The 19,415-nt window shown below is 49.5% G+C and overlaps 2 protein-coding genes across 4 annotated transcripts in view; one reads left to right on the forward strand and one right to left on the reverse strand.

Annotated features, from left to right (window-relative positions):
* The window catches only part of LOC100122873 (lachesin), a 139,226-nt gene that overhangs the window by 33,128 nt on the left and 86,683 nt on the right, over window positions 1–19,415 (reverse strand). For all 3 annotated transcript variants that reach the window (XM_008203652.3, XM_008203651.3, XM_016986967.2), the window contains exons 3-5: window positions 11,634–11,740; window positions 4,171–4,378; window positions 3,904–4,065 (exon numbers count right to left, since the gene is read on the reverse strand). In XM_008203652.3, the coding sequence (XP_008201874.1) occupies window positions 3,904–4,065; window positions 4,171–4,378; window positions 11,634–11,740 (477 nt within the window). The remainder of the gene's footprint in view (window positions 1–3,903; window positions 4,066–4,170; window positions 4,379–11,633; window positions 11,741–19,415) is intronic.
* Window positions 14,137–16,326, forward strand: LOC100120041 (alpha-(1,3)-fucosyltransferase C). The gene is made up of 2 exons (XM_001607418.5): window positions 14,137–15,499; window positions 15,853–16,326. Exons 1-2 carry the CDS (start codon window positions 14,703–14,705, stop codon window positions 16,226–16,228), a joined length of 1,173 nt encoding a protein of 390 aa, XP_001607468.1. The 5' UTR covers window positions 14,137–14,702; the 3' UTR covers window positions 16,229–16,326.

Below are 19,415 nucleotides of genomic sequence, written 5' to 3' on the forward strand. Positions count from 1 at the left end.
TTGTGTATACAAACTGCGAGATTAGTGTACACCGGCGTGATTCTACACGGTGCGAACGAATGTCCGATATGTTGGCATCATATATTTCGCGTTGAGTAACGTAGCAAAAAGCGCTGTGTGAAATCCATTTCTATATAGGAGAGCGCGGTGCGGTGTAGAACAAAACCGATCCGCGAAACACGCCCTTGCATAAAAGCGCGCGGGTGGCGAGCTTTTTACGGTCATCCGGTACGCGAACTTTCTCTCTCTCTCTCTCTCTCTCTCTCTCTCTCTCTCTCTCTCTCTCTCTCTCTCTCTTTCTCTCTCTCTCGCTCTTCTGCTGCTTTCGGTGAAAGGCCAAAGTTTGCGATAGTCGGCACTGCAGTGAAATACAGTAACGAGCTTCTGATCGAAGACGTATCGGTTTTCTATAAACTCAAATGTTTCATTGAATCCCGGCGTCGGCCCTTTCAGAGCAGCGAGGGATGCATTAGCATGTTTGGACATTGTATAGAATTCTCAGCGCGGCGCGGCCCCATTACCAGCTATTACTTAGATTATCCGCTGCGATAACTCGAGAGCGATCCCGGTACGGACTTTCGTGTTTATTCAACACGCGAGGATCTTAATTTCCTTTTCCCGACGATGTTCTATACGTATATTATATATGCGTATCCGGCAGGAGTAAAGTACGGCGCATACCAGGCATATAAATCCAAAGCGCAAACGCGCGCCCTGATCGCATCCGAGCCCACTCTATGAATGGTTAACGGGGAAATATCGGCCGCGCGAGTACACACAATGCGCATATAGAAGCACGGCATAATTTATCCTCTATCAATCGCGCCCGCGTGTGTGTTCGCCACCGGCAAACATACGCGAGGAGGCTCGACAAGCCGATTAAGTATAGACAATTACCCAGCCGCAAGAATCTCCAAACTACAGCAATTGGCTTTCACAGCTCTCCCGTGCCCCCTAAAGTGGCGCGACGCGGCATTAAGATCCACACTCGCCAATTTTTGCGCGATACACTCGCTCTTTCTCTTCTTTTCAATCTGCGCCCGACTGCACATAGCGACGTCGCTCGAACGTGTCTACTCGCGCGTGCGCTTCTATCTGTGTACGGATGCATGTCACACGGGCAGCGAGAAGTTTTAACGAGCTTCAAGTTTGTCAGTTCTCATAGCGATAGACTCGCCGTGTCGCGGCTTTTACTGCACACGTGTTGCGATATGTAGCGAGTCCTCGTTATATTCGCCCCCGACACTTGTTAGAATTCGTCGAGCTGCGTGTATTCGGATGATCGGAAAAATTCGAGGATTAATTTGACTTTCGACGATTTGCACAGAAGACTCGCTCTACGCTCGAAAGTAGCTCTCGTCGAGAGAGAGAGAGAGAGAGAGAGAAGGGGGCCGCGGCGATAGATTTTCCTGCGGGGGTCGCAATTTATTTACTTTGAGTTGGCGAAGTCGGGGTGGAGCCGCGGTAGTCGAGCTCTGCTCGATAATTTATGAACAGTTTGGACTGAAACTTTTTCCACCTTTTAATTGAAGCTGTTGATACAGATAACTCAACTCGGGAATAACGAGACTCGTGCTGATAGCCTCGTCGTTTTCAAGAGAAATATACTTTTTCGAGAGAAACATAGTCAATTATTGAAATCCCTTTGAGTTTCTGCGGCGCTTGGAATAGTGATTAAAATCAAAGCTGCGGATTTTTGCAGGCGAGAGTTTGTTTTGAGGATCCTTTTCCCCCGAAAGCTCGCTTTGGCTTTGCGGCATACACTGTGAAAACAGACCGCCAACTTTTCGTATTTCCCTCGCTGCTATAACTCAACTGCTCGCCGAATCGCGGGCAGAGGCGTTTCAGCGAAGTCCTCTCATAGATTCGTACACGTATTCGAGTGTCTATCCGCCAGGGTGCGTTAACGCGACAACGATAGCCCTACTGCAGGCACATGTGTCTTGTCCGGTCTACGCTTACGGCCTGATGTACTGGCAGTAGAGCAGCGAGTGTCAAGTGCCGAGAGCGAAAGGAAACCGCAATGTTTCCCTGTCGGACTGAGCTGAGGCGCTGGGCAGCCCAGCCCTGCGGTCGTCCAGCATAATCACGCGGCGTCAGCGAGGAGCTGTCAACGCCACTTGCAGCTTGCTCCTGATGGCACACCTATATTGTCTCTCGGGCGCACCTGCTGGGTCCGCGCGACTATTGATCACTATACGCAACGATAAACGATATTACTCGGCGGGTGAGTTGAATTTTTCACACAATCCACTATCGCATGCGTAATCCCTCAGCCGGGAATTCCATGTTCCGCAGCTCGAAGCATTAAATCCTCTACCTGCCGTGTAACCCTAAAGCGGCGGCGGAACTCTTTGTTAAGCCACCTTTCGGAAAACCGAAAGCCTAATTCGCGGAGCCACTCTAAATATGTAATTAGTACTTGGCACGGCATCGCGTTTGCCGAGAGAAAGCTGCAGCACTTCGAGCCGTTGGAAGCTCTCGGAATGAACGTCTGCAGCCTCTCTCTCTCCCTCTCTCTTTTCCTTCCCTTATTAGCCCGCCACATTTCCCGCGACGCGAACTACGCCCGACTCTATACGTGTGCGTGTGTGTGTGTGTGTGTGTGTGCGAGTCTGTGGAAATACCCGCGCGTGTGTGTACAGGGGCTGAAAGCACGAGCACTTCCGCGATAATGCGTCGGAATGAATCCGCTTACCGGTGGAATATACGAGGCGCGTTGCATCGATTACCCGATTCGGCTAATGCAGCGCAGCGGCGCTCGCTCGATGCTCGCCGTGTTCTTTCGCCTGGGCGGCTGATTGCGCGTTGATCGGCGCGCCAAAGTCTTGTGTGTAGTGGGTATAGCTTTGAATTATGCGATGCTCAGATCGATTGAATTCCATTCGCTCCTCTCTATCGTGTGTGTCTACCTGCGCTTTATCCCGATTTAATCGTCTTACGAATAAAAATTCGCTCTCCCGCAGTAGATTCGAATTTCTCTCTCGCGGCGCTCTTGAATGATAAGGAAAAAGAAGCGCGAGAACGAGCGCACTCAAAGTCAAGCCGAGAGACAGGCTCGTTATGCGAAAAGCCCGTATAGTCCGCCAGCGGCGTCGGCTGTGTCTTCGGCGCCGCGGGGCGAACGATTATCATACTCATTCATCAAGCCCCGCGAAATTGATCGCCCGCCGCCGGTGCACAGGAGCCGCGCGCGCGCGGAGGCAATTCTATTTTTTAATTAGCGCTGTATAAGCGCGCATCTACCCGCGCTCTCGAAAGAAGTAGGAGAGGGCGATCGCATAACTTATGCGCGCTCTCTCTCTCTCTCTCTCTCTTTCTCTCATAATTCCATCGCCGAGCGCCGCATATTCTCTCTCTTCGCCCCTTTCGACGACGTGTGCGCGCATAATTTTTCGTTTTTTTTTTCTCTCTCGTCTACTGCGCTCTTGTAATATCACTTATATTGCTTCTTCCACCGCTCCGGCGCTTCGTACGTTTCATTTCCGCGTTTTGCTCGACGACGATTTCGAGTTCGCGTTATATTGAAGCTCGCGAGATTGGCGATCCGTACAGAAAAGCGCGCTTGATTAATCCCTGCGATATTTAAGAAGCGCGAAGCTCCTCGCTGCACACACTCCATCTTCGCGCTATCCCCTAGTTCGCATAAATCCGGCGGCTAATCTCCCGTTCGCATCGCGCGTGTGTGCCTCGAGCGCGGGAAAGCGAGTAGTGCGTTATGCCGCGGCGGCTAAGAAAATTAAACGCGCGATATCGCACCCTCGCTCTTTATCGCGCTCGTGTTTATGCTCGCACGTGCGCTTTTTGAATGATTTTAATTGTGTTTTCTCTTTTAGGCAAACGAGCCGTTGGTATAATTGCGCTTTAGACACTAGGGTAGAAAAGCTGTAGGTTGAACGTTACCTTTTGTCCGGCGATCGACGAGTATCACCTGATTATCCTCGCGTTTCCACTTGAGCTTGGGAGTCGGGTAGCCGTCGGCTTTGCAGGTGAGCGTGACGTTCTGGTGCTCGCGCACCGCCACCGTGCTCGACGTCGACTCCGAGTCCAATATGTTGGGCGGTACTGCAATCGGACACGCGGATAGGATTACGTTTTCCCGGACTATTTGATCTCATTCTTTTTTTACTCGGCTCTCAAAAGCAATTACATATACTACATAGATCTTACCGACGACCTCGAGGAAGCCGACCTGGCTGATCATCGGGTTCGTGTTGACCTGGCACATGTAGTAGCCACGGTCCTGCTGCTCGACGCTGCGTATGTGCAGCAGCCATGTCTTCTGATTGTCGTTCGACACGGAGAACCTCGAGATCCTCGTGACCACGTGCTTGTGCACCGAGACCAGCATCTGCCTGCCAACGTGGATCCACACGACCTGAGACAAACAAGATCGATTGTTTCGTTATTATAGCGAGCTTTGAGCTGTATTCATTACGAATTCGAGTGTTCAACAATACGCCAAGAGAAATAGAAGGCGTCAACCCCTCAGTGAGACGCGAATTATTTGGAAGGTGGAATGGCGGAGGCCTCTCGCGCACAAAGGGACAGAAAAATGTGAGAAATTCTCCAATAGAGCCGCCGTCAGGCCATTCACGCCTCGAGGTCGTCTCGAGTCTAACGTGATTTCGCTGCTCCCGCGAGAGCTTTGCCGCTGCCGCGACGATATAAACGGAGAAAGAGCGCGTGAAAGAGAGTGAGAGAATAGGAAAAAATGCGGCGAGCCTCCGATCGTTTGATATTTAGAACGTTGTCTTATTTCCGACGCGGCGCAGCTGCCGCGGCGAGATTGCTTTTTCGGCGGCGGCTGCAGTGCCAGTTAAGGAAAACGATTCCCTGCATTTCCTGCCTGCCAGGCTTCGCTCCTCTTCGTCGTCGCGCGGCGGCAGTCCCTCTCTTTTATTTGCAGCCGTCTTATATCGCTTCCTATTATACCGAGAGCCGGACTGATGGGGCTGAATTTTCTCCCGTCTGACGAACTTTTCTTGCGATTTTTCAGCCGCTCGCTGTGCGATGACACGCCGAGCGCACCGCCGCGTGCGAGAACGCAGTTTATTAAACAACTCCTTTCTGTTTCTAATTATCTCTCTCTCTCTCGCTTTGTGTGCCCTCGCTCTCTTCATTTTCACTCCGGCGTACGAGCATATTACGGAGAGAAGAGCGGGAGACTTGAAACGTCAGCGGCAAAGCCATTACGACAGTGTTTTACAGCCCAACAAGCCGAGCTCCACCTTAACTAAGCTTATTCCGCGACAAAGCTCATACACTCTCTCTCTCTCTCACGAAATTTTCAGACGCTGCGCGCCCCGTGTACACGAGCGTCGTCGCGCCACTCTTGCTCCCCCGCGGTGTTTCCCCTCCCCCTCTACCTTCCCTTTTTCCGGCCTCTTGCCGCCGCTGTGTGCATATATCAAAGTTGTTATTTTTATTTCGCCTCTCCCGAAAAAAAGGCAAGCAGAGCCTCTCCGAAGCGACTTTAAGCAGCTATGCGCGAGTGGTCGGGCCGCGAAGAAAATTTAAATAGCGTGTTCCGTTATTCTTGCTGGCACGGCGGGAGGGCTGCTCAGCTCATGCGTGCAAGCTCTTTTTGCAGTTGCCCGGGCCTTAACGAACTTGTGCGCGAACTTTGTTTGAGTAATTTTAAGACGCTTACAGAGCTGCGGCATTAAATAAACACGCCCTGTTAATTATGAAATTCCTGCGAATGCAGGTACTGCTTTTTATTACGACGACGCGCGGCGAAGCCTTTTCTAAAGACGCAAGGTATTTCGCTGTTGTGAAAATTGTCGGGAGCTTTGAGGTCGTCCGATACTACGCGCCGAGGGGGGATATGGGCGAAACAGAGGCCCATTAATTTTCATAATTAGGTGGGCGATGCGGGCGGGAAGAGATTTTTCGCGACACACAATTAAAATTGATGGGCAGCGTAATTGGCAGAGAGCGAATGTTTCATTAAAATTCTGTAATGAAAAATCAGCGCGCCGGCGGGATTAGCTCAAAGACCTGCCGAAATTCTGCGAATAATTAAAACTACGGATGATCCCGTGTATAGCTTGTTATCTGGCGCGCTTTGACGAGGATATAAATTGCTATTGCTACAAAAATTTGTACACGCCTCCTTCACGCGGTCTTCGTTGTGAGGCTGGCGTTTCACGATACTCCCCTATACAGCGACCAAGAGGGTAAAACTACAAGAGAGAGAGATTACGTTTGCAGCTAGAGGCGCTGCTGCCTCCGGCACGGCCCGTTTATTGGCCTAAGCGTCCGCGAGAAAAAGTCTCTATCGGGTGCAAGCTCGATTGAAATCTCTGGCAGCGGTTCAAAAGCCCGGCTCGCTTTCTACCTCGACTTCTCCAGCAGCTTCTCTCTCTCCCTTCCAGCTTTTTCTCTCCAAGCCCGCGGGCCGCGAATTAGGCCGGCCGTATGTGTGTGTCGCGATTTGTCAAGCGCTTGCGCGTGTGTGTGTTTGGAGGGATGCGTTGGCTCGCGACTTTTTGCAGCGCGAATTTTTCCGAGAGTAATCGCCGCTATCTCGACGACGAGCTTTACTCATTCGTTCGCTAGGTTTACTTTCGAGCTCCGCAAGGGGACGGAATTAAACGCGGAACGTGTCCAATTTCAAAACCAGCTGCGATATAGGGCAGTAAACAGAAACCGATACGGTTCCCAATCGAGTAGCTACTCCATGACGCATTATTACGTAGCCTATCTCGGCCGAATGCGCGGCATTCTTCGCTCTCTATTAATTAACTTTTTGTCGCAGCGGGAATGGAACGCGCGCGCGCGCGTCAAAAGCAGCGGAGAATTAATTACACAGCGCATCTCGCGCAGCGATGCAATAAAAAGCTCTCTCGCTGCAATTATTTTTAAGAAAAATCAGAAAGGTTCGCGATAGGTGTCTTTGCACGCCGTTATTCGAGTTCATGCGATTAGAAATCCGCGACGATGTACCTGTTGCAGTATTAATTTCGCAAACAATTAAGGAACACTGCGCGCACGCCACGCAATATCGGATTAATGGCGAAAGCTCGCGCGCAGGCGGTATAGAGAGAAGAAGAAGTAGCAGCAGCAGGTCGGCACGTTGGCAGGCAGAGGATGTTTGAGGCGTTTAGTGCGCGCATACGTCCTTCGAACCGATTAGAACTTCCAAACTATTCCCGGTATTTTAATGAAATTTTCAGCGGCGGCGCGGTCGTAGCGTCGGGACCTTAGCGAGAAGTTGGCCCCGGGTAACCTTAAAGCTCGCCCGTGTATATACGTATATCTCTAGCGGGTATACGCCATGCCTTCTTCCTCGAGCTAGCTTCCCGGACCATCTCCGTTGCGAGTTTCTTGCCGAGAAAGAGAGAGGGGGGGGGGGCGACAAGTTCGGTACTTTTCGAATTTCTCATAACTCCACGCCTCGTTTCCCAGTCAATAAAACCGGATTTGCGCGACGACGGAGGAAAGCTATGTATGTAGCTACGCTGATTTTCTTGAGGAGGGAGCGGAAAAAGTCGCACGTGCGCGGGCGCGCGCGACTCAAAGCGAGCGCAACTTTTACGAGACTGTCGGCAGGTTCGTTGGCAGAACGGCACAAGGAACTCTCGTTTCGACGAAGCTCGGCGCGCCTGTGTGAAAACTGTCCTTTTTATTGGCGGAATTTGAATGCCTACGCGAGAAAGAGAGAACTCGAGCGTAATTCCAATAGCCGGCGCTGCGATGTGTTTATTAAATTTTTGGTGATTCGTTTTTTCTCATTATTTCGTGCTCTACAGTAGTTTTCAAATAGTTAGCAACATCGGCTCGGAGATCAATCACAGTCAATAAACTATTTCGGCACAATGGCGGCCTGACGGCACAGTTTCGAACTTGTTTCCTAATTGATCGATGGGACGGCAAGCGCGGCGTGTGTCGCAAAAGTGCATTTGGAAGTTCTCATTGCCGCACGAAGAAAGAACGAAATAAAAACGACGGCGTGGCCATCTCGCCGCGCGCGTTAACCGAATCGGAATTTTTAAAACCCATCTAGCTTTACAGAGCCCTTTCCTCTCTCAAGTGCCCAGGCCAAAGTCCTCCATTACTAAAACTAGTTACAGCGCGGCAAAATGAACGAGAGCGAGGCTAAGCCGACGCTCCATCAAAGTGGAGAGAGAGAGAGAGAGAGAGAGAGAGAGAGAGAGAGAGAGAGAGAGAGAGAGAGAGAGAGAGAAGAAACTTGCTCGGGGTGCGACAAACGGGCTCAATTGATAAAACGATCAAGAGCGTCAAAATTACTTATTCACATCCGGCTTTATACAGACACGGCAGCCGCATAGAATTCCAGCGACGAGGAGGAGAAACCGCGCGCGGCGGCCTAGAGCCTTGTCTGTTTTAATCAACTTTTTAAAAATTACACGGCCACCGAGCGGCTGCCGGGAGCCGTTAAGACCAGGGCCTCCTGATTTCCCACTAGGTTCTAAAGGCACGCCTGCCGCTTCGCTCTCAATTTTAATCCCCTCCATATCTCATTTTTAGCGCCGCCGCGCGCGAGCTTGCGAGGCGCTATTATATAGCGCGAAGCTACGGAAAAAGAGTGTCAGTATGTAACGTCGGCTTTATTCGCCTCATTATTCGCCTAAGACGACGCGCTACCGCCACCGTCGCCTTATAAAGGGATAATCCCTCCCTTCCGTCTCGGGTATACAAATCGATTGCGTTTATCATTGATGCTCGCTGCACGCGACGACGATGTATTTTTAAGCGCGAGCACGAAAGCTTGTTTTGATCCATGCCCGCCGACTTACTTGTGCTTTTTTTTGTTCATAAGAATGGAGCTCGATTTTTCGCGTGTTTTTTCGCAATCAAAGCCCGCCGTGCGTGTACGCCGATGGATTTTAATCGTGGCAGAGTGAATTTTTCGTAAAGGGCGCAGGAGCTTTTTCGAAGCTAACAGATGGACGGCACTCCGGCGCGTTATCGGGTTACACGCCGGGAGCCTTGGAAAAAGAAGCTGTTAAATTGTCTCTGGAAAAAGGACGAACTGAAAGTAAAAAAGGGGGAATAAAACTTTGGAAAAAATTAAACGAGCTGTTTGGCAGAATTTCAAACGGTTTTTCGCTGAAGCTTCGCGCGTATAATTATTTCGGGCCAGAATTCAATTCGAGCTGCGGATACGATAATTGAGTAAAATTCAAATGTGTATAACGCTCCGCTTTATATCGATACTACAATTTCACGTGTTATCTTGCGCGTAATTGCGAGTAAATACAACGAGTATTTTCGGACTAATCAAGCTCTCGTTGTTTTAACTATAGATTGGCTTTTGCATAACGAATTTTAATGCGACAGTATAAGATGCGTTATTAGTCGAACCGACGCCGTTACATCGGCGAACGTTTGTCCGTCGGTTTATTTTTTTTCTCGCGTTCTAGTTTGTAGGTACACAGAGTGAGGGAGAGAGCGAACGAGACACGGCTGAATTGTACGCTGGAAAATTCATAAACGCGTGTAGCAACATACAGCGATTCGGGTCGAGCGCAATTAATTCGGTGTATACATTTAGAAACGAGCATGATTATCAATATTAATATGGCGTCACACACTCGATTCTCGACTCGAAAATTGACCCACATACGATACGCTTTATTTTTTATTTGTCGAAGTGGCGTATAACTTTGAAACGATCGCCGCACAAGTATAAATCAGAATCACGATCATTCGAGCGAAATACGACTTCATATCGCATTTATGAGGATGTAAGCATCAACTTTTTCCATCCGGCCTTTCGAACTTATTAAAAGTTCGCGGTGCTGCCGGAGTGTACATATTGCCCGCGCTTATTCCGCGCGGCAAAATTTAATCTGTTGAACTCGCTCTCTCTCGCGCGCTATACATATATGGCATAACGGCGCGAAAGCTGCATCCGCGAGCTTTCGCGGTTCCGTGACGTTAAGACGCCACATGTGTCAGAAAGTTCGAAGACAGCCGAGTCTAAGGTTACCTCTCCTGGCGGCTGTGCAAGAAAGACCCTTATTACGCTGATCCGATTACCCGTTAACCTGCGTACGTGACGCCCTCGTGTATACGCAGCTAGCGTGCGCTGTTATTGCTGTACGCACATATAACGGATAATACCTTATAATGCTGTCGGGGATGCGCTCACGCGAGTCGCGAATTGATTTATTGGGTTAGCTGGGAAATTGATACACACTGGATTAACGCGCGCGGCGCCTACTGTAACCAGCCCTCTGTTTTTCCAGCTTTGTTTAAACAACACCGTGTTTGCCTCGCTTTTAATGCGAGTGTCGCGAGCGCAATCTGAAAAATTCAAAACTGCAAGAGCGCGCGGATTTTATTTCGGTATATTTGCGCGCGTATCAACGTTGATTATGTATGCTTTTTTCGCGCGTGATCGGAGCTCATAAAAAGCGTTTTAGGATCGCGCGGAAGTAAATAAAAGATGCAATAGATATATAAATCCGTGCTGCGCGTCGCTGAAATCCTTCTTTAGAAAAGAGGTCGCTCGGCAGCTAATTCAACACTGGATAATACAAACCTATGTAAACTTTTTCAATGATGCAGGGCTTATTATTTTTTCAGCGTGTGTACTGCGCAGTATTTTTTTAACCGTGTATAGGGTTTCTATATCTGTGTGTACACAAGGCTCGCGAGTATCGGACCAGCGCAAGGAACAGAGTATTCGATGCAGCAGTGTCTATGCCTCTCAAAGCGAGGCTCAATAGTTCGATTTATAGATGGCTTCTGCAGAGATAGTGGCTACAGCTTTAAAGATATTTCGCTTCGAGCTTTTCAAGTCGCGAGCGCAAGCTCTCCTGCCGGAGCGATAAAAGAGATCGATATCTCTTTTTATCTTCGCTCTCCAGAATTGGGTTTTCGCGTATAGATATACTACTTTTTTTTCTCTCTTCTCTGCCGCTCGCATATACTATACACCGGGGGAGTAAGTCCGCGCTTTCAGTTTTTTTTCAATGTTTCGTTGCGATTATCACTATCGCGTTCTTTCCACCGAAGGAAACAAAAGTATACATCGGCTACTCTCGTAAATCTCGAATTCAAATACCTGTACGCGCGTATGGAGTTTCAGTAAGCGAGTAGGTTCTTTTTTAATTTCGAGCTTTCTTTGTTCGTCGGCCGATACGAGTGTGACGGGTATAGGGGGTGTAAGGGGTTACGGCTATCGATAATGACTATTATTCGGAGAAGCATCCGCTGAGACTAGACAAGCTTCTCCACCTTATACGGACCTGTACTCTCGCCAAAGTTTTCCGAAACTTTTCAAATAGTTAAACGTCGCAGCGGCCCCTTTTCTCTCCTCCGGGAGAGAGACTGCGATGTATGTGACCGAAAAAAGCTCGAGAGGACATGCGAGTAACGTATATGATAGTCGGACGAACGGGGGCTCGAAAAAAGAATGGACAAACGGGGTTACTTTTTTCTTCGAGCTTGAAAACTTTGGACTCGATTCTCCTCGAGTATCTTATGCTGTTACTCGAGCTCGATACACTTGGAAACTCGTCCGCTGTTTCTACTTTTCAAACTTGCCAGTTATTTGCCTGGAAATAAAGTTATACCGATATAGCCAAGGGCGTATCGGCGGTGTGGCCGAGTTATTGGAAGAATTAAGAAAAGCAGTGTAACTTAAATGACGGTACCTTAAACGTTCCGAGATTCTCTATGACGCAAGGCAGACTGACGTCTCTCCCAAGGGCTACTGTCACGTTTGGAATAGGCTCCGCGAACATGGGCTTGTCCGAAAGTGCTGAAACAAAATAAAAATATTATTATTATACAATTTCACCAGAGAGTTGCGTGCAGAATTTATTACAATCATCGTATCATTTATGTTGAACGGGATTTGTAATTTCTAAGTTGTCACAAAACGGAAATTCGACAATAGACAATTCCGCGAACGACATCCAAAGCCAATATCGAGCGTACAACTAATAAATTCTGTCATTCTGATCGAGAATCGAGAATCGATAAACAGCCGAGATTACATTTTCGACTGTGGCTTTCTCTAAAAACAGACACCGAACTTCGAGTTGACGGACAACGCGAAATTTTGCAGCAAGACAAATTCCATCCGAAGAGACAGCGATAGGTAACACCTGCGACGTTGCGACCGGAAGCATCGTCAGTTCCTCTCTGCAGGCCAGTCAGAGGATTTCACCAATCCATGTACACACGGCTGGCCAAATTTTCGATACTCAGCGACTCTAGCACATCAGGCTCGCGAGAGACCAATCAGCTGGCAACTGTCCCTTGCCTTCGATACATCCATCTCGTCGGTATAGCTGTCTTTCTCTGTCTGGACGAATGCGCGAGGCTTTTCCATCGACGGATATGTACGGACCTTTGTGGTCGCTTGGAATACGCCCCATCAAGAAATGCATTTTGCTCGCTCGCGGCGTAATATACGTGTACGCGGTGTGGAGTAGGACGACGCGAATAGACTGCGGACATTTTTGTGTCGCTCGCGCGATGTTTCAGTCGAAGGTTTCCAGCCTTCGGAGCGTCGTCGTTATTCAAATTCTCTCTCTCTCTCTCTCTCTCTCTCTCTCTCTCTCTCTCTCTCTCTCTCTCACCGGCGGATGTCATGTTTCCAGTTTATTGACAGCAAAGTATCGTCCAGCGTGATTTTTTTTCAACCCCCTTTTTTCTTCGAATAATGCGAATGAGCGGTTTTTGACGTGCTCTACTTTACGAGCGATCGCTTTCTTTTTTTAGACAAGCGCGCGCGCGGGGGGGGATTGATGGATTTTTGTGTTCGAGGATCCGAAGCAGTAGTGCAAATAATGCATATCAGGCGTCAAATTTCTTCCGGATAATAGGATTTTGATTGTTTCTCAAAGTTCGTTACGAGTCAGGATCGATTGATAACACATAGCGCGCCGCAAGGCAAATAAAACAGATCGAATCGAAGTTTTGATTCGCATCGACAGAAGTTCCGCGCCGTGTACAGTATCGCCGGATAGCTTATAGTATCGGCCGATGCAACAATAGCTCGCCGATAAAACTTTTGCATTGAAAGCCGCGACGCAAAGAGGGCATACAACTTCCCGAGGAAGAGGAGGAGGAGGAGGAAAAGAGCGATTCTCCTGCACCATTCCTTAAAAGTCCGCTCGACGCTGTGCCGCCAACTCGCTGGAAATCAAAAGTCCAAGTTCCAGCGAAGATAATCCGCTGCCCTCTCATTTTCCCGCTTTCAATTAACTTTCCAATCAGCCGCTGAAAACAGAGGATTCCGTCGAGTTATTCTTTTTTTCCCCCACCACGGACAATGAGTGAGTGAGAGAGAGGAGGAATCGAAATAAAGAAGTTACTGCGCGCGGATCAGAGATCGAGCCGTGACGCGGCCGACATTGTTCTGTAAACACTTTGGCCAACTTTCCTCGTGTATTTTCTTCTGATATCGTCACGTCGAAGGAATGCGCAATTATCCGAGTTTTCTTGTACTCGTTTTTTTAGGGGGAAAATTGGTTTTTACGCTGCGTGATGAGGATATTAACGAGGAGCGAGATACGCTTAATCCGCGTCTGCGTGACGCATCGCGTTGTACATTCGTCGTAAAACGATGAGAATATGAAGTGATTCAATGTGAGCTCTTTGAGAAGAATCGTTCTAGCATATAAGGAAATTAAATTCGCATCGGTTTCATTATATCTACTTCGCGTGATGCATCATAAACGACGATGTTAGCGCAATTAAGAAACTTTAAATTAACCTATCTTGCACTAGCAAAAAAATGGATTAGAGTTTCCGTGTAAGCTACTCCGTGTGTCTCGTAACACGAAAGATTCTCAAAAGATTCCAGTACATTCCTTTCTCCTTTCGCTTCGCTGGCTAACCTACGATTACGATCGCTTAAACGCGGAGTTATGCGCCGCGCAACGGTAAAAGCCTACACGGCAGTGCATATAGGTCTAATTCAGCACACACTGTAATCAGGCGACAAACAATACTTTCGACGACGACAATCGATAAGAAGCGCTCGATCATCGCTGCTGCATATTCGCGCGAGCTATATATCCTTCCCTTCCGCGCAGTCATGCATCCGCGCGCAGTTTGCTCCGGTTCTAGTATATATAACGGTGCGACAGGTATCCCCGCACACCAGGTAGAAGAGAGGGGACCGATCGGGCTTCTCCCACTCCGCTATATACCTGTGTATACGAGACGTCGTATAGTAGAGTTTCTGGATTGCTGCGCTCGGCAGTTACACCGAGACACGGCGGATTGTACCAGAATTTCGTGCGGTGGCCCCGTAGGGGGGAGCGGTACCAGCGCGCGGCTCCTTTCACTTTGTCTTCGTCTGTGTGCGTGCGTATACATGCGCCGACTGGTCTCCCCCGATCGGTGCGTGTGGCAGCAGCCAGCGTGACTCACACACAGGGAAAGAGCGAGAACTCTGGTAGCTCGTTGGAACTCGCTCGTCAGTCCGCTACCGACAGTCTTATAGCCGCGGCGCATTTTTTCTTCGTCCGAGTGCTGGTGTCCGTGTGTGTGTGTGCGCGTGTGGCACAGTTTAGCGGGCGGACCGCGAGAGTCGCCACGCTCGGCAGCTAAATCTGGCATCGCTTACACACGCCGGCATGGCAGTCAAGGCCACGGGAGAAGCGCGGAACCGCCGAGGCAGCGTGCGTCTGCACGCTGAGCAGCTGTTCTCAGTGACGTAGTCGCCGCGATGCGCGTGTCTGCGTGCCCCAGCAGCAGCATCAGCCATGGCTAGGACGCGCTGCTTCTTCGGGGCGTTCGCGCTCTCGATCGGCCTGTGCCTCTGCACGCTGGCCTACGTCTGGCCGCGGACCGTGAGCACGCTCGCGGCGTTCGCGTTCGCGGGCGCGGGCGTCCCGGCTGGCTACAAGAGCATACTCTACTGGAACACCTTCTTCGGCGACGAGAGCTTCTATATGGGCGAGGGCTACGTGGCCCGGCACTGCCCGCGCTACAACAACTGCTACGCGACGCACAGCCGCTCGCTGCAGAACGTCGAGGACTTCGACGCGGTGATCTTCCACGGGATCAACAACCAGCTCGACGTCATGGACGTGCCGGCGCAGAGGAGGCCCGAGCAGAGATACGTCTTCGTGGCGCTCGAGAGTCCGGCCAACCGGTACATCAGCGACGAGTTCGACGGCTGGTTCAACCTCACGATGACCTACCAGCTGGACAGCGACGTCGTCTGGACGTACGCGGACGTGGTGGCTCGCGAGGTGGCCGATTCACAAAGGAGCCAAGCCGAGGACGCGAGGCTGAGCAAGCTGATCAGGGGCAAGCGCAAGCTGGCCGTGTGGTACCGGAGCAACTGCGAAACGCGCAGCCGACGCGAGAGCTACGTGGAGGAGCTTGAGCGGTACGTACCCGTGGCCAAGTACGGCCAGTGCTCCGAGGAGCCCGGCTGCCCCAAGAACCAAGACTGCTTCAAGAGCGACGTCGAGCCCAACTACTTTTTCTATCTGTCCTTCGAGAATTCGCTCTGCAAGGACTACGTCACCGAGAAGTTTTTTAATGCTCTCAAGTAAGTTCCGAGAGTTATACTCCGTGTACAGCGGCATATATAGGCTTGGCAGAAAGAGAGATAAAGTTTCTCCTCTCGATCGCGGAGAAATTTTACGTCCCCGGACTAGAAAAATAAATGACGGCAGGATAATTGCTGAGTCCGCGCTGTCGCTTTTGTTTTACGGGCTCGGTTCGATTATTATAACCGTTACGGGCTGAAACTCTTTCAGCGTTTTATGGCTCGTTCGAGTTTATGAGTTTGTTGAATCTGTCGTGGCGACATTGCGCTCTACCTTACTGCGATAACCGCAAAAAAACAGCTCGCCTATATTCTTAGAAAGGCTATAGTAATTGTTCCTCCTTATCTTGCAGATACAACGTCGTTCCTGTGGTCTACGGCGGAGCTAACTACAGTCGCTTCGCCCCGCCGAAGTCGTACATCGACGCCTTAGATTTCGAGACACCGAAAGACTTGGCCGAGTATTTAGTGAGACTGTCTCGCAACGAGACCGAGTACAAGTCGTACTTCGACTGGAAGAGGCTCTACGGTTTGAGTCGCCCGACGAAACGGGTTGTCTGTGATCTGTGCGAGCTGCTCAACGCGGAGCAGTGGAGGAAGAAGTACACTATATCCAAGTGGTACAGCATAGAGAGCTGCCCGCTGCAGCGGCTGTTGAGCAAGCAGATATCGTCGGGCGGCCCGGATTACGCATCGAAAAAAACTTTATCATTCACCGATTTCCATTAGACTTTATACGCTTATGTATACATGTACATAAACATCACTATATTTTTGTACGTTATCAGCAACGCTACTGAAACAGTGTGGAAGTTTTTTTCACAGAACTTGTTTTTTCAACTTTATTCTTTTCTCGGTGGCCTCTCCCTCGTTACCTCGTACTTAGTTATATAAAACTCGTTTGTCGGAGTATAAACAAGCGCCGATGTGTGTGCTGCTCGCCGTCAACACTGTCAGCCGCCCATATGAAAAGTGGGCGTCCCTTTTTATCTAATCTCCCACGCGATGCGCGGCTCTCAATTTATTATAACAGCAGTGGCGCGGCGGTTTTAAACTATCAAAGCTTCGCTATTCCCGCTAAGAGCCACTCGAGAAAGCCTCGGCGGTCGCGGAAATATTCAACAGCTGGAGAATTTAAAAACGCCTCAAATTTCTCGTGAAAATCCCAAAAGCCGCGCTCGGCAATCATTTATATTTCTGCGCGGCAAAGGCTTTGCCTCGTCCGTTCTCCGGGAATCACATCATTTATTTCCGTGTAAAAGGGCCGAGCAACAAAAATTAAGCGCGCCGGGGTGAGAGATAGCGAGGACCGTCGAAAAACAAAGCGGCGCACAAAAGCGTCAGCAGCGATGTCGTCCTCTGCTCTCTCGCAGGGGTGCCGCGCGGCATAAACCAGAGCTTTGCGCGTCTCAAAGAAGAGAACAAACGAAGCATTTTCACGTAACACGTGTTCGCCGGAAGACAAAGGGGGATATATACACACAGGGCGAATGCATATATACATCCGGCTGAAATAATGTTCGCCGCACGAGGATTACTTTCGCGAAGGAGTGGAGTAGAGAGAGGGCGAGGGAGAGCTGGTGGCGGCCAAAGGAAAGCCCTTTTAAGATCCGACAGGGAGGAAGGTAAATATCGCCAGGGCGCAGAACAATTTCTTTGAAGATCGGAAGAGGTCGAGTAAGCGATACACCTCGATGGATCTCTAAGGCGGCAGCAGCGCAGGGTCACGGCGCGCTGACTCTCTCTCTCTCTCTCTCTCTCTCTCTCTCTCTCTCTCTCTCTCTCTCTCTCTCGATCCTTTTCGAAGCAGCGCTACTGAGAGCAAAAGTAGTGGAGAGAACACCGGGGAAACGAAGTTTGCAGACGAAACGTGGAACTGACAAGTTGCCTTTGACTGGGTGATCTCCAAAAGAATTCCCTTGCTTCGCTCTCCCTTCCCTCTGCGCCTACTTCTCTTATTGCACTCTCTTTCCTTCTCTCTCTCTCTCTCTCTCTCTCTCTCTCTCTCTGTGTCTATCCGTTTCTCGCCGTATTTTGCTTCCATTTCAAACATTTAGGCGCCGGCTCGCCCATTCTGCCCGCCAAGCGTCATAACTGCCCGACTGGTTCTCCATCTGGTTCCATTAAGCGTAGCTTTATAAAAATAAAGCCGGCGCAACCAGCTTGAAAAACGAGCAAACTCGCGAAAGTCAAAGTAAAAGCACGTGAACGCTTGCGTAAGAAGCTTGACGCAACTAATTGAGGCTTAATCGAATCAGTTCGAGCACATGCAGCTTCGCAGTTTTCTCTGCGTCTCTCGCCACTCCTCTCGGCTAAAAGCAGCAGAGGTAGAACTTTTGCCGTGCAGCCGAGTTAACGCGACGACGAGGAGCTGCTGGATGAGAAGGAGAGAGCCGCTGCGGACTTGGCGCTGCTATACCCGCTATTTTATTTTCTTCGAGAGAACGACCTCCTTTTCGCTCTCCGTATGAACCCTGTCCCGGCGCGGCGCAATTATTGCAATAATTAAAACGACGGCGCTAATTATTTCTCGTTCGGTCGTTATCTATATTCGCTCGCGCGATTGTTTTTCATTAACGTAATAGCTTTCTCCTCGCTTCGCAGAGGCAATATCCGCACGTGTTTATTTGTCCGTTCACGGCTATATTGTTATCCAAATTTTTTGACGGCGTGAAAAAACAAAAATTTTTCAAACGCAAATTCGTAACGCGCCAGTGGATTTCATTTCCATTCGCGTGTTTATTAGTGAATTCTCGGAAAACCAATCGCTCCTCTATTTCTTTAATACTTTTCGAATTATTACGTCGGGCGACCCAGATTCGGGCGTAAGGAAGGACGAAAAAACACTGTATATTGGAAAAATTCTGCCGAACGTACTCGTACGGCGGCGCGGCTCTCCCTCTCTCTGAAATATTGAAAATATTGTAGGTACGGAAATAGCTCTGCTTGTGAAAATAAAACACCGCGGCGAGCGTAGGGAATATGCCTAGTCAGGTGAAATAAGAGCAGTAATAACGTAAGAAAACAATGCAGCGCCGATACAGTCGCGTCGCGCTGCTATAGTGTTTGGTTATGTTAGCTCTCTCCGAAAACTCGAATTCAATTCGCGCCGAACTCGTGTGTGTATACACGTGTTTTATTAGTTAATATACGTATGAGCTTGGGCTACGCTATATGAATAAATGAACGAAAATAGAAGCGGTGTAGGCACGTAAACTGTATTCGCGTACGAGATGACCTGGTCAAATATTGATTCCGAGCTGCTGCTACTGCACGAGTCGATAAGCATAAAACGGAAAAGGTCGCAGTTACAGTAAATTTGCTTTTGATCTTTAAGCCGATACGGGCGAACTTTCGCGTTACTTTTAAGTGCACTACTCGCGCCGCACGTCGTCGCGCGTGTTACAGTACATGAATAACAATCGAGCCTCGAAATCTCCCATACGCGGCTCGATCCATCAGATATATTTACACACCGGGGCGAACACGGCCAAAATCCAATTATGCACCCGGTCCCGAAATCCGTCTGAAACATTCAAAGCTTACCCTCCCCAGTAAAATGTTGCGCTCATAAAACGCGGCCGCGGATGAAAAATTAAGGAGGAAAGCAGTGGTCGCTCTGGCGGCGCACAACGCACATCCCTTAAGTAATTCGTAAGAGATTGGTCCGGCGGCGCAGAGGAGCCGAGGGCTGAATCGTAATTTCTATTTATCCCTGCGTGTATATGGGGAATTCTACGGGAAAAATGCAATTTTCTGGTTGGAGAAACCGAAAAAAAACACAAATGTTGGGGCACACTCCCGCAACTTTTTTTTCTTATTGTACATGTTTAGAACCATGCAAAACCACGTTCCAACGTCGAAAAAGTGCCTTGTGACACTGTTTTCTATGCCCCTCAAATTCGTCGTAATACAT

This window comes from Nasonia vitripennis, chromosome 5 (genome assembly GCF_009193385.2).
Source record: "Nasonia vitripennis strain AsymCx chromosome 5, Nvit_psr_1.1, whole genome shotgun sequence".
Taxonomy (NCBI): Eukaryota; Metazoa; Arthropoda; class Insecta; order Hymenoptera; family Pteromalidae; genus Nasonia; species Nasonia vitripennis.